General features: G+C 36.0%; 1 protein-coding gene across 50 annotated transcripts in view; it reads left to right on the top strand.

The window, feature by feature from the left end:
• Window positions 1-15,027, top strand: part of LOC106872026 (DISP complex protein LRCH3) — a 249,406-nt gene that overhangs the window by 139,749 nt on the left and 94,630 nt on the right. For 48 of the 50 annotated variants that reach the window (XM_052967554.2, XM_052967550.2, XM_052967558.2 and 45 more), the window contains exon 8: window positions 7,607-7,795. The exons of the other annotated variants lie outside the window; for them this stretch is intronic. In XM_052967554.2, coding sequence (XP_052823514.1) covers window positions 7,607-7,795 — 189 coding nt within the window. The remainder of the gene's footprint in view (window positions 1-7,606; window positions 7,796-15,027) is intronic. 50 annotated transcript variants of the gene reach the window in all.

A 15,027-nucleotide genomic window follows, 5' to 3' on the forward strand; every position in this document is an offset into this window, starting at 1 on the left:
TAATGACAGCTACTTTTGTTTATGTGCCCTGTCACTGCTCATGTACAGTGACACATCTACACACTCTATAAACACACCCATACATCCATTCAGGTGCTGTAACACCACATATTATATATACACTCACTAAACAAACATACATACTACGTATAACTCGCCCCTACACACACACACACCTCCCATTCCCTCCCGTTGTTGTGTGAACACATAAACTTCTCTAATTGTTCATTTTAGATTACTTTACAAACACAGCAGTCTGTTAAGATTGTTTAATTACCTTCGTCTTCTTTATATAATTTAGGAAGATAATTAGTTCTGCTCCCCACCCGTCCTCCACACAGCCCCATTTTAAAAGACTGTTGTTAGTCATATCGTATCTGTGTATTAATGTTTTGGAACCTCATAGTAAAACTCGAGTTCCCATTGGTTCCTTAGATTTTTCTATGTTGTACAACCAGTTCTCACTGTTGGCTTGTGGGGCCAGCTGATATTTAGATAATGTGAGCTTTCAATACTGGCTGTATTACAAGGCAAGGTGACTGACTATATCATCCCTTACTGTTAGTTATGTTGTAGGGTAGTGGTTCTCAGCCGGGGTCCCATATAAGATTTTTGTTGTTAAAATTTATGTGCAATAAATTGCTTGTACTTCTTCAACACACCAAATGTCTTAATAACTCTCATGGAATTCCTAATAATATTTATTTCTAAAAACCATCATCATTGTTTAACGTACGTTTCCCATGCTGGCATGGGTTGGACGGTTTGACTGAGGTCTGGAGAGCCAGCGGCTGCACCAGGCTCCAATCTGATCTGTCAATGTTTCTATATTTAAAATGATTGAAAGAAACACAGAGCATCTCAACAGAAATACAGCAACAAAAGGGTTAAAGCTAGCATAATAAACTCGGTGACAATATCTCGAGCCAACAAAGTAGTCTTCACACGAATAATCAACTTGCAAGAAATAGCAACTAAATATCCCTCAGTATCTTACTACCATAAAAAAAAGAAATGATGAACACATTAGATGTTGCTGTCCTTAGTACATTAGAGATGAAGGAAGAACAACTGTCAAAGCTGGTTCCCCTTTTGATCCTAGACCTGCTACACTGGGAGTGAAACTACAGCCATAAGGAACAATTATAGCCTGCACAGTCCAGTATAGTTCTGCTGAAGTTGCAATCATTATTGAAACATTTGGACATGTTTAAATAGGTCAGACAGCCTTCTGGAGGAAACTGTGTGTGTGTGGGGGGGCTGTAATTGTGTAGTTGTCTTTGATCTTGCATGTGTGTGGGTGTGCAAGTAGATCAATATTTTAGTGTCTCATATTGATTGGGGGAAAAATACAAAGAAAACAAAATTACCTTGTAACATTGATTTATGACTCTTCTATTACGCGCGCGCGTGTGTGTAAAAACATGTAGTTATTAGTTGCATTTTCAAACCCCAAAACAAATTCTATATTCTTTCCTGCATGGGAATACACTCTATTTCTCCATACTCACGCACGCGTGCACACACACACATGAAATACCAGCATGGAAAATGTAAAAATGATAATGATATTTGCATACATTTATTATTGCAGCTATATAACATTTTATATATCAACTTTGTAACACTGCCATCATTCCCTGTTTAAATTTCAGTTATATTTTTGATTTTCTCATTCAATGACTACCCTCCCCCTACACACACACAGTGTATCTGCGCATTAAGCGAGTGAAGGGTATATCTCCTGGATGGTACGCTAGTGTCTTCACCAGTATCTATTTAAATGTAAGAAAAGATATTTTGGGGTCACAATTTCAAACCAGTTTACCACTTTATGTACTTCAAAACCCACTCAGCCCATTAGTCAATCACATCACTACTATTAAGACTCTGAACCAGGGTTAATTACTGGTATTCTTGACTTCCATTCTTTGATGAAAAATAGTTAACGAAATCTGCAAAAAGTTACCTCTCTGATAGCAGAAATATGGTTTTACACTTGATTGATTTTGATCTAAAGAAGTGTTTCTCAACCATTTCTTACCTGTGGACCCGTTTCCTTCTTATTTTATTTGGGCGGACCCTAATGCCCATTCACTGTGCAAAAAATCCCATTATATTTTTATAATTAATATTATGAGGAAAAGTATAAAAAAAAAAAATTAAAATTTTTCATGCCTTACAGAAGTATAATCAATTACACATAAATTTTAGCAATGAAATCTTATGTGGACCCCCCCAAGGGCTATATAGACCCTTTTTGAGAACTACTGGTCCAAAGTTCAACTCTATATTGTGTTGACCTTTGGTTGATCCAGGGGCCAATCAATACACTCAGATTAACCTGCAGATCAACCTGATTTAAGTTGCTCTCTTAAATAGTTGTTCTGAAATAGATAGGACAGTCCTAATGTGACCATCCTGTCTATTTCAGATAAGTATAGTACTACTCTTTATGATAGTAGGGCAGTGTTGAAAAAGGGTTGGCTGCTATTTCTAGCTGATAGAGCTACCTTGTTATAGAGAAGGATTAATTGCTCTGTATGTATGTGTATATATATGTGTGTGTGTGTGTGTGTGTGTATTCGGTAGTGTGTGATTGTGGTTGTGTGCATCTGTCTGTCTGTATGTGTGTGTGTAGTTTTGTATGCCAGATCTCTCACAGGCACACCTTATCCTAACCTTTCTTTGAGAACTTTCTGCGATTTGTGGTTGATATTTTGGTGTTTTCGAAATGCTGACAAAATGTTTACATGACTTTTGAAAGTTGCACTGTTTTTATTTACTGTCTTATGTCTTGCTTGGCATTTGTAAAACGCAGGAAGAGGTAGGGCAGTGCACACACACACACACACACATTTTAGCGCACAAAGCTCCAGTAAAAATTGAAATGGCATGTGCTTATATACACAACTGCATTGTTGGGTTACACACACACACACACATAATTACAGATATATGCACATACATATACATGCACACATGTATACACAGAGATACTCAGATTGGCATTTTCCAGACTTGTTGTGCATGCAATTCTTAACGTAGCTGTTGTTGTGTGGTTTACCTTAGAAATGTACAAACTATGTTGATTGAAGTAGAGACCAGGTGTCTAAACTAGCGATGTATCAGCTGAACAATCATTGTCAACATCGTTTTTACATCTACATTCCATGTTGGCATGGATCGGACAGTTTGACAAGGATCCAATGGGTTGGAAGACTAAGTCTTGCTCTAGTGCAGGCCTGGCCACCTCGAATTACATTGCAGACCACTTTAATCAGAGAAAGTTTTTTGAGGGCCGCTTGTCATGGGATCACGGTTTCGATTCCCAGACTGGCCGTTATAAGATTTTGTTGTTAAAGTATTACTGGTTATGACAAGGGTTCCAGTTGATCCGATCAACGGAACTTCCTCGTGAAATTAACATGCAAATGACTGAGCACTCCACAGACACATGTACCCTTAACGTAGTCCCCGGGGAGATTCAGCATGACACAGAGTGTGATAAGGCTGGCCCTTCGAATTACAGGTACAACAGAAACAGGAAGAAAGAGTGAGAGAAAGTTGTGGTGGAAGAGTACAGCAGGGGTCGCCACCACCCCCTGCTGGAGCCTCGTGGAGCTTTAGGTGTTTTTGCTCAATAAACACTCACAACGCCCAGTCTGGGAATCGAAACCATGATCCCACTACCACGAGTCCGCTGCCCTAACCACTGGGCCATTGTGCCTCCACATTTTTGCAATACACAATATATGTTAATATTTTTATACAATTCCTAATAATATTTAATTATAAAATTATAATTGGACTTTAAGTCCATCTTTTTCTGAATGGTTATAGGGGCTAAGTAGAATCGGAATCAAAGGGATCCCATAGGCAAAAAATGGTTGAGAACCACTGAAGTACAGCCTATTACAAAAGAAAAAAGGAAAAAGTTCCATGTCTGAAAATAGCTAAACCGGATGGTCATGATCGGAATGTCTTTGATCATAAATCTGCTGTGACAGGGCTTTCTTGGAACTATTCAATGACTCTGCCAACTACAGCAGCATTGAAAATAAGGGCTTCTGGGACAGAACTGCCTCTGCTCAATAACATCACATTATGTAGGAACTTCATCAAAGCTAACAGCTGCAATTATGAAGATGAGACAAGTAATTAAGTGGATTAAAAAAATTTTAATTGATCTGTTAAATATGTCCCTGAAAAACAAAACAAAACCCTTTTCTGGAAATATTTTTCTTTGTTTTTCTCTTTCTTACTCACCATCTTTCTCTCCTCTCCCCCCATCTCCTTCTCCTTATTGTATAATTGGAAATAGGGGTGAAAGTAAGGGGTTGCTACAAGACTCCCTAATAACCTCCATTTTATCTCTCAAGTCTATCAATTTCATTTCATTTTTATTTCTTTTTCATACATGGGCAAATTTATCTATTAAGTTGTTTTTTTGTGATCTTTTAATTATAGATTTGAAATTTTGAAAATTTAAGAAAATAAAATAAAAAGAAAAACAAACTGTAAAACAAAACAAAATAAAAACAACAAAAACCATCTGTAAATTCCTTGAATGGTAAGGAAAAAAATATGAAAAAAAAAAAAGAAATGCTGAAAAATTTCTTCACCAATTCTCTTCACAGGATGAATTCATTTCTGTTACAAACCAACAAATTTCTGTTAAAATCATAAATCTAGGCTGGGTTTTTTTTTTTTTCCTAAAATTATTATTATTATTATTCATTATTATTATCTCTCTCATTTTTTATATATATTTTACATCTTGCCCATTTTAAGTGGTTGAGTGTTCTGGGTACCTCCTCCCCCAACTTTTTTTTTATTCATTGCCACTTTTTTTTTTTTTACACAAATAAAATAAAATTTAGCTTTTGGTTCTGTTCAGTTCTGTTTGTCACTAATTTTTCTGATTTTGTGTTTTTTTTTTCAAATTTTTTTTTTTTATTTTTCAATTTTTTTTTTACACTTCAGAAATCGGTGAGCAGAAGCTGTTTGCTTATTTATTCATTTTTTAAAATTTTTGTCTTGGAGTTGAATTCTTGGCAAATTGAAATAGAAGAAAACTGGGTTTATAGTGAGGGTGAGAAACAGAAAGCAGAAGCAAGCTTTTAGTTCCAACACTGCTGCTGCTGCTATTACTATTATTACTACAACCAGTTGTCACTGGTGAGCAAGTATACCTCAGTAACATGCACAATATTTTTACTTATTGGTTTAAAAGCCTATGTAGTCCTCAGTAGATAGAGATGCCATTTTACTACTCCAACCCCCTCCACACTACGTCTAGTGACAGCTGGAAGGAGTGAGAGAGTGGAGCGGGGGCTGGGGTGCCAGGCCTGCAACCAGCTGGTACTCCTTTACGGATGAGCAAGCAGCGCCAATGTGAAACAAAATGCTTAGCTCGCTGGTACATGTTGCCTGATCCTGCAACTAAGTTTACGGATCACGTGTTAAACATCAATCACTAGGCCACAACCTACTACTACTACTACTACTTCGATCACCACGACCAGTAGTAGCAGTAGTAATAGTAGTAGTAGTGGTAGTAGTAGTAGTAGTTATAACACCAACATTTTCAATAGTTACTCTTTTACTTGTTTCAGTCTTTTGACTGTAGCCATGCTGTCAAGCGATGTTGGGGGGGACAAACACAGACATACACACATACATATATATATATATATATATATACATATATACGACAGGCTTCTTTCAGTTTCCGTCTACCAAATCCACTCACAAGGCTTTGGTCGGCCTGAGGCTAAAGTAGAAGACACTTGCCCAAGATGCCACGGTAACAATAAAAGGCCTGTCCTCAGTTAATTTATATATTGTTGACTATATTAATTAATGCTAATTGTAACAACAGCTCCAGTAATATAAAAGATATTGGCTTCGAATTTTGGGAGAGGACTAGCAGTTCTGAGGGAGGGGGTAAGTTGATTACGTCAGCCCCAGCGTTCAGCTGGTACTTATTTTATTGACCCTGGATGGATGGTGGTGGCTGGGGGCTGGTATTGACCACGTTTGGATGTTGCTTTTTATGTGCCACTGGCACAGGGAGCCAGTCAGGCGGGACTGGGATTGGCATGTTCGGATGGTGCTTTTTACATGCCACCAGCACAGGAGCCAGTCGGGGCGAAAGGGCTGGCATCATATATATATATGTGTGTGTGTGTGTGTCCATCACCATCACTTGACAACAGATGCTGGTGTGTTTACGTACCCGTAACTTAACGGTTCGAAAAAGAGACTAATACAATAAATGCTAGGCTTACAAAGAATAAGTCCTGGGGTTGATTTGTTTGACTAAAGGCAGTGCTCCAACTTGGCTGCACTCAAATGACTGAAACAAATAAAAATGAAAAAAAAAGGATAAAAAGAATATTGAGAAAGCTGATGATGATGATGATGATAATTGCTTCAGGTTTAGAAACCAGGTCAGCAATTTGGAGTAGAAAAGGAGCAGTTAATTAAATCAATCTTAGTACCTGTATTTTATTATATTGTTTTTGTGTATGTGTTTGTCCTACACCACCACTTGACAACTGGTGTTAGTGTATTTATGTCTCCATAACTTAGTGGTTTGGCAAAAGAGACTGATAGAATAAGTACAAGACTTTACTAAAAAAGAAATACAAAAAAAAAACTCCAAATAAGTACTGGGATTGATTTGTTCAACTAAAATTCTTCAAGACAGTGTTACAGCATGGCCGCAGTCCAATGACTGAAACCAGTAAAAGATAAATGTTTATGTATATGAAAGTGTTACAAATTTGAACTGAATACAAACAATTGATTTTGCTGTTCTGAAGTGTCTTTGTTTCAGGTGTAAATTTATTTTTCATTGAGTAGAAATATTTGTAAATACAGTATTTATAGCTGTGTATATATATATATATATATATATATATATATATATGTGTGTGTGTGTGTGTGTGTATGCACATGCACGCACATGCATACATGCACATTGTAAAGTTTAACCCTCAACAGTAATTTCTATGATATTTTTTATTTTTTTTATTCTTGAATTATTTTTAAGCCATTTTCTGCAGCCACGTTTGCACAGAATGGGCTGGATTTTTGGCCTCACATTTGGTATCCCTGTCACCTGTCCCTAACGCCAGCATGATACAGTTGTTTAGTTTCAAAGACATTGTGGAGCAGAGCACATTGGAGTTAAACATTAAAAGCTTGCATGTGAAAACTACTTGAATACTATCGAAAACAGGATTGTAGCATGTCAGGATTTCTGATCCTGTCTTTCTTCTGTCTGTCTGTCTGTCTGTCAACTGATGCATGACCCCTAATACCTGCATGCTTTATTACCTGCTTTTCCCCCTTTCTCAGAGAATCTAAACAAGATAATTCTTCTGTTTTGCAGCCATTATAATACTAACCTACCATAACACTTGTTTATGTTGAATTGTTTGCATGTTTATAATAACTCTCCACATTCTGTTATCCCTTTTTTTTTCTTTTACTCCTCCTTCTTTTCTGTTTTGTTGCCCCTTCTTTTTTCCCCCCCACCACTATTTTTCCTCGACTTTCATTGTATTGTGCCCTCTTTTTCCCGGCCCTCCTACAGGTGGTAAATGACTTGGATGAAGCTAACTGCTTGGCTTTAAAAGCTGCCGAGGCTGCTAAAGAACAACGCCAGGGCAGAGATGAGGAGCTGCAGCCAAAAGAACCCCTACGTGAGATCCCTAAAGAGGCTGCAGTCAACTCTGAGCCCAAGACATCTTCTCTAATAAACATGGAGGATACATTCACAAGGGTCAGTAAAGTTACACTGCTTAACTAATAATTTTTTCTTCTAACAGAACCTTCAAACTTTCCACACATAACATCCATTTAGTTTTCCTAAATTTCTTTTCCAAGATTTTCTTCAATTTTCATTCTTCAATCTTAATTCAGATTTTCATTCTTAAATATCCCCTACCTTATTAACTAATTCAACTATGTGTTAAAAGAGTTCGTTTAATATTTCAACTACTGATTTCTCATTCAACAGAAGTGTTTGTTTACTTGACGAGGTTGTTCATTAATTAATCTGTAACTGATTTAATCAAGAAAGCAGCTTTAACTTCCTCTGCTGCTGCTTCATCTTTATATCATCTCACATTCAAACTAACATAACCTTCACCAACAGCCACAAGGTATATTATATTCATCATTGATTTTGCCAGTGTCATACCTGGGTATCCACCAATAGTTCTTCAATAAATTCGCAACCAACTACAAAAAGTATAAACTAGCACAAATGGATTCAACACAGATGGCGTAGTTGCAGACCACATGCACAAATGACAATTCTTAGAAGTGCAAAGTTTACTGTTGCAGCAAACTCTGATTAAGCCTCTTGCCCCCGTATGTATAAACAGACACTCTCCAACATCCCAAAATGCTATTATGATGCCATTCTGTGACCCTCTCCTCCCATTCAGTCCAAATAAGTCTACAACACCTCAGAACACTACTGCAACATTACCTTAAATCACCATCTCTGTCAATCAGTTCAGACATGTATAAAAACATATACAGGGTGTTCAGAAAGTCTCTCCACAATCATAACCTTCACGCGGTCCATACCGCGTCAGACTCTCCAAAATGCATTTCAAAACATTTGTAGAAGAGTCAACTTTTGCATTGGAAATGAAGAACGACACTCTCAACACCTCATATAAAGTTTTTTTCAAGTCTTGTAAAGTCTAATATATTCTTTAGTTGTCTTATATCAACTTGTAAATATTTATTTTGCTGTGAAAAACTTACTGCTGAGAGACTTTTTGAACACCTTGTAGAAAATATAAGTTGCAACAACAGCTTCTTTAGACCCCAAACACTATACATAATAAGTGTAGAGGAACAGCAATTGTCCTACTGTAAGCAAGTCTACCTTGGCCGGTCTGCTGTGAGAGGCCTGAAGCATGAGACTGAACAGTGGAGAAAGTATAAAATGGCCATGATGTCACATTGGCCCTATATCAGTCACTGCATTTCTGTGAGAACAATGTGGTCCTAATTTAAACGAGGGTACAGGATATCTAGAGCCCCTAGATATTCTGGAATTCTTTGGTTATCTGAAACACATGTAATTATTCAATTAACTATGTGCTGTGACTACCGCTGGATTACATCTAGTCCCTCAGTCAGCTGTATATTGTGCAATCACAGCTGAATGGAGCTACATAACGTTACACATATACAACATGAAACTAAAACCTCCTCCTGTCCCCACCAGATAAATAATGTATTTCTACAGTGTACTAGTATTACTGTGACTAGGTTATAAATGAATTACGTTAGTATAATAACTAATTTGATATTAATTTAAATGAATAATTATTTTGACTTGTCATGGAATAACTTTTACTTTCAAATTACAATTAATTAACTTACAAGTATTTCAATTTGGTTCTAACTTATTAATTCATAATCTAATGTGAGGAGTTTGAGGATACTTCGTACTTCCAAAGTACTCTGCGTACAGGGAGTTTGTAGAAAAACATCAAGTTTAATTGATGTGAGCAATAAAAACTGTAATCTTTCAAGGCTTTGTCCTTCCCTGGAGAATAGAGAAAGATGAATTTGTTGGCCTGGGTTAGGGCATCGAAGGGATAGACTTACTGTAGACAACCAGACCAACAATATCTTTGTTTTCCTTTGCCCCCCTCTTTGAGGGCCAGACTCTGAAATAGACTCGTGTTCTTCATGTCAATCAAACTTATTGACTTTCTACTAACACAGACTCTTACCCTTTCTTAGATTTCAGATCTTTCTGTATTCTTCAGGACTTAGTTCGTCAACACCACAATATGTTATGAAACAATGTTGGTATTATTGCTGCTATAAGTGTAGCAGAAATGGTTAAAAGACTAGGTGTGTTGTATTTAGTGTGGAGATGGTTGTTTGAGTCCAGATTATGTTTGTGATGTTGGATGGTCGTCTTCATGGTCGCTGTCACGTCTCCTCTTTCAGCTTTCTCAAACACCATTACTATAAACAAACCAACTTCGCTTATTGTGAGAAAGTCTCTAAATGGTTTCTCTCTTTGCAAGAAATAGCAGATCGCATCTGACTGAAAGAAAGAAAGGCAGAGTACATTAGATAATGTGGTCATTATCTTTGTGTCTGTATAAACATGTATATATATGTATGTATGTATGTATATATCTATATGTATATATATGTAAAGTAACAAACTAAGAAAAAAAAATTCCTTCAAAGGGGTGTGTAAAATATCCAATTCACTGGTACCCACAAACAATAAATTAAATAGAGGGATACAAATGACAATCCAGTAATTTATGTAAGTCGAAACAAATTGTTGGCTTTTTGGGTTTTTTTAATAATTATGTTATATTATATTATATTCATAGTATATTATGTTATATTATGATATAAATAAATTATTGGATTGTCATTTGTATCTCTCTATTTAATTAATTTTATGTATATATATATATATATATATATATATATATATATATATATATATATATATATATATGGCCATGCATAGGGAGAGAGTGGCAATAGAATGGTTCATCAGATTAAGAAATTATGAGACAAAACAGTTGCCTAGAAGTTCTTCCTCACTTTAGCCTGTCCATGATGGTGTGACGTGGTGGAGTTTATCACATACTGAAGTGGAGAATCACCCTAATAATTCCATTATTCAGAGGTACTATTTTTGTTCTACTGTTTGTGTGGGTAAATAATTTCAGTTGTGGCCTGTTTAGCAAAACACAATGCTGTTCTGTGAAGGAAAGTATTGACCTACTTTAAATGACCACCACATTCGAACTCTGAAGTCCTAAGATATATTTCACTCTTTTAGTTTTTATGAGATATCTTGCGATCATAGTTTAGGGTCAAAAAGACATTAGTCTGGTGTCTGTTATTGATATCTTAAGTTCTACATTTTTATTTCTTCAACTATTTTACTGTTAGGTTGAAGACAAACCAATTTGTTAGTTTGTATGTGGTTGCTTGGCCTATAAGAAATAACAGCCAAATCTCCCACAAATCATGTTGTACCATCCTAAAAAAAAAAGAAGGAAGTGCATATTAGGTGATGTAGTCTTCAATACATTGATTGACAAATATAGAATATAGGTTTGCTTAACTAAATCTGGCTCAGGATTAAATACCAACTTTTAAGGCTTACTCCTTAAACTGTTTCTCCACTGTTTATAAGAAGACTTGATCATGGCACTTGCAAAGTAACAAATGCAATACTTGGTAAATATACATGGTTTCTATTGCGTGTATCTATAAGTATACCTACTCATGGTATCTATTTAAAACCAAATGTTTTAAGCCTGTGAATATTAAAGGCTTTAGCCTTAGGGTAATGTTGTTGTAGCTGTTGGGATATAACCTGTATACATTTCAGATGACAGCATATTAAGCTATTGATGCAATTATTTGTAATTCCTTTCATTCTGAAGTGCAGAAGTTTTAAAAAGAGGGTGGGTGAAAACCCCCTTTGATCAAGATCTTTGTTAGACACTATGAGTTTCATTGCAAGGTTCATGTTGATTGGGACTTAGAAGTTTTACCTAACAGCTTTTCCAACCAGTCTGGTGGAGTAAGCTGTTAGGTGAGACTCAAAACTCTCGCTCAGTATGAAATTTACAATAAATTTGGGGGGGGGGGCCTTGCTCTCAATATGGATTCACTCCATCAGCTAATGTTCTGCTGTTATTCGTAAACTAGCTTTAGAACAATGTCTGACGTGTAATTCCTGAAAATATTTAAAGTTTCGGTTGCTTTGTTTCATTCATATTGCCTTATTGATTTTCTGAGTCTTTTATGTCTCTGCTAGAAATCACATTATTTACAGCAATGATATCAGACTCCATAAACAACAATTTAAGGCCAAAAAGTGTTAGAAATGGCCACTGATGGTCATCTGACTACATGTTTGTCACTTGCTGGATGGCAATGTGGCCCCTAACCTAGTCAGGGGACATACTGATCTTTCTCACCTCAAATTGCTGTTGATAGTATCAAATATTATTTTCTTGAAAATCACATGAAATTGTAATATTTCTGACCTTTTAGTTCAGGTCAAGCAGCTATTTAAATCATAGACAACTCACTGTCATGGCTATATTTTTTATGATAATGTTACCTCTCTCTTTCCCTACATACACAAACTAACTGCTTCAAACATCTCCCTGCAACTTCTCTCTTTCAATATTCTCACATTTTTCAAAACCATTTGCTGCTACTCTTCACCAATTCAAACTAAATTTTATTAACTTCCTTTTACTGCTTGCTCCAAATTCTTTGCTTTTGCTTATATGGGTGGAACATGGAATTATTTTTTTTTTTTTTATTTAACTTTTTTTTAGTTTTTTTAAATTTTATTTTTTTATTATTATTATTATTATTATTATTATTATCATCATCATTGGTATGCACAAATGTGTTACATTTTGGAAATAATGTCATCAGTGTTGGGTCACAATTAGTTTACTTAGATATTGAGGACCTTTCAGACAATACTTTCTGTTCTTGATGGAACAGATTTCTGCATTAATGCAATTTTTGTAGTTACTCTGATCTCATTAACGAAACTACCAGGGCTGTTGGTAATGGTGCCCAGAGGGACAGTCATTGGGGTCACTTTTGCAGAATCCCTCCAGTTTTTTTCATTTCCCTTGCTAAGTCTTGGTATTTTCCTGTTTTTTCCTCCTCTTTAACTGCTGCATCCATACGTATCATCATCACCACCACCACCATTATTATTATTATTATTATTATCATTATTGTTATTATTATTATTATTATTATTATTGAGGTGGTGAGCTGGCAGAATCATTAGCACATTGGGTAAAAATGGTTTGTGATATTTTGTTTGTCTTTATGTTCTGAGTTCAAATTCCACCAAGATAGACTTTGCCTTTCATCCTTTCGGGAGTCGATAAATTAAATTACCAGTAAAACACTCAAGTTGATGTAATTGACTCGTCCCATCCTGCCAAAAATTCCAGGCTTTGTGCCTTTACTAGAAAGGATCATCACCATCATCATCATAATCAATCACCTGATCAGGTCAGTGGATTAGCAGAATTGTTAGAGCATCCAATAAAATGCTTTGTGAGAATTGTTCTCGGTCTTTGCATTTCTGAGTTCAAATTCTGCTGACGTCAACTTTGCCTTTGTCACCTTCAGAAATTGAGAAAATAAGATGCCAGTCAATTTAACCCTTTCGATACCAACCTGACTGAGACCTTGTCTGGCTCTGAGTACAAATGTCTTGCTTTCATAAGTTTTGAATTAAAATCTTCCACCAAACTTTAGTCATAAGGTTAGTCATAACACCAGCTTAATGATAACTGAGGCATTTTACTAAATTCCTCGTTATGTTTAAGATTAATTGAAAGAAACACAATATCTCAGCAGAAATATGGTAACAAAAGGGTTAATGAACTAACACTTCTCTTCCATATTTCTGGCCTTCCTGTTGCCAAATTAGGTAACCATTCTGCGTGAACCAGAATTTTGGAAATGGATGCTTTATGCTATGACATTGACTTTTGTTTACAACAATCATACAGTGCCAAGGCAAGCTGACAGTAAAACACACGCTTCTTTCAGTTTCCCTGTATTAAGTGACAAGGCTTTGGTTGGCCTGTTGCCATAGTAGAAGATACTTGCCCACGATGCCACACAGTGGGATTAAACCTGAAATCATGTGGCTGGGTTGCATTACCATTCTTACTTGTTATTCTTCAATGATATATTTTGCCTTTGTACTATCCCTACTGTGTTAGGCTCTTGTGCACCTTCTGTATTATTATTATTATTATTATTACTATTACTATTATTATTATTATTATTATTATTAGACAGAAATGGTAGAGTGATGAATGTAATGACATCAATGGTTTAGCTATGTCCCTTTTTGGCGTCAGTAAATCAAATATGAGTTAATTAATGAGGGTCTAATTAGTCAGCTGCTTCAAGTTCCCAGAATTCGTACCAGTGCTTAAAGATCTTTATTGGCAAAATCAGCCGGGGCCTGATGAAATGCCTTGCATGGGTTCAGATCCAGTTGAAATCATTTTGCTTTTTGTCCTGCTGCAGTACCAGTGAAATACTGGGGCTGGGGGTCAATGTAATTGATTATAGTCCTCCCACGAAATGTGTGACCTTTGTCCTTACATTAGGGGTCATGATTTACTGGCATTCTGTCATTTACAATAATGTGGGTTCCAGTCAATCCAATCAGTGGAACAGCTTGTTTGTGAAATCATTGTGCAAGTGGCTGAGTACTCCACAGATAAACATACCCTTAATGTAATCCTCAGGGAAATTCAGTGCAACACAGAATCATTATTATTAGCATTATTTCATTGTTGTTTACTCCCAGGTCAAACTTAACTGAGCAGATGTTCCAGTCATGACCATTCCATCTATTTTAGGGATATCTAAAACTATATTATCCAACATGCTTCTTTCATTTTTGAAGGCATTAAGTTGTGATTTGAGCAAGGTTTGGCTATGACTTCTAGCATGTTGAATGACCACATTGTTGGTTTGTCTTCATTTTGTTTCTACTCCTGCTGAAATGAGCAAAATATTCAAAATAGTTGCACATTCTTTAAGAAAATAAACTAAATATAAATATTTCAAGTTTGCCAAACTAAACTGTGTGGATTTGCTGTAACTTCACAGGGAAACGCTATCGTGAGGTCTGAAATGTAACGAAGACATATTTTCCTTGTGGTTAGAATAAATCTGAAATATAAACAGTTTCAAATTTTAATAAGTCTTAACGATAGTTCTGGCAGGTACAAATGAATAAAACCAGTTCCTGTGGAATTTCTGGTGCTATGTCATTGGTATTGGAATATCTCTGAGATTAACGGTTGCATAGGAATTGTTTACCTCCACAGTTTGTTCAGCAGTTTAGATAAACACAGTTTAGCATCCATGACAGGATTAGTATAAACTTACCTTTATTGTATACTAGAAAAAATGAAGATGGTG

This window comes from Octopus bimaculoides, chromosome 4 (assembly GCF_046866305.1).
Source record: "Octopus bimaculoides isolate indiv1 chromosome 4, ASM4686630v1, whole genome shotgun sequence".
Taxonomy (NCBI): Eukaryota; Metazoa; Mollusca; class Cephalopoda; order Octopoda; family Octopodidae; genus Octopus; species Octopus bimaculoides.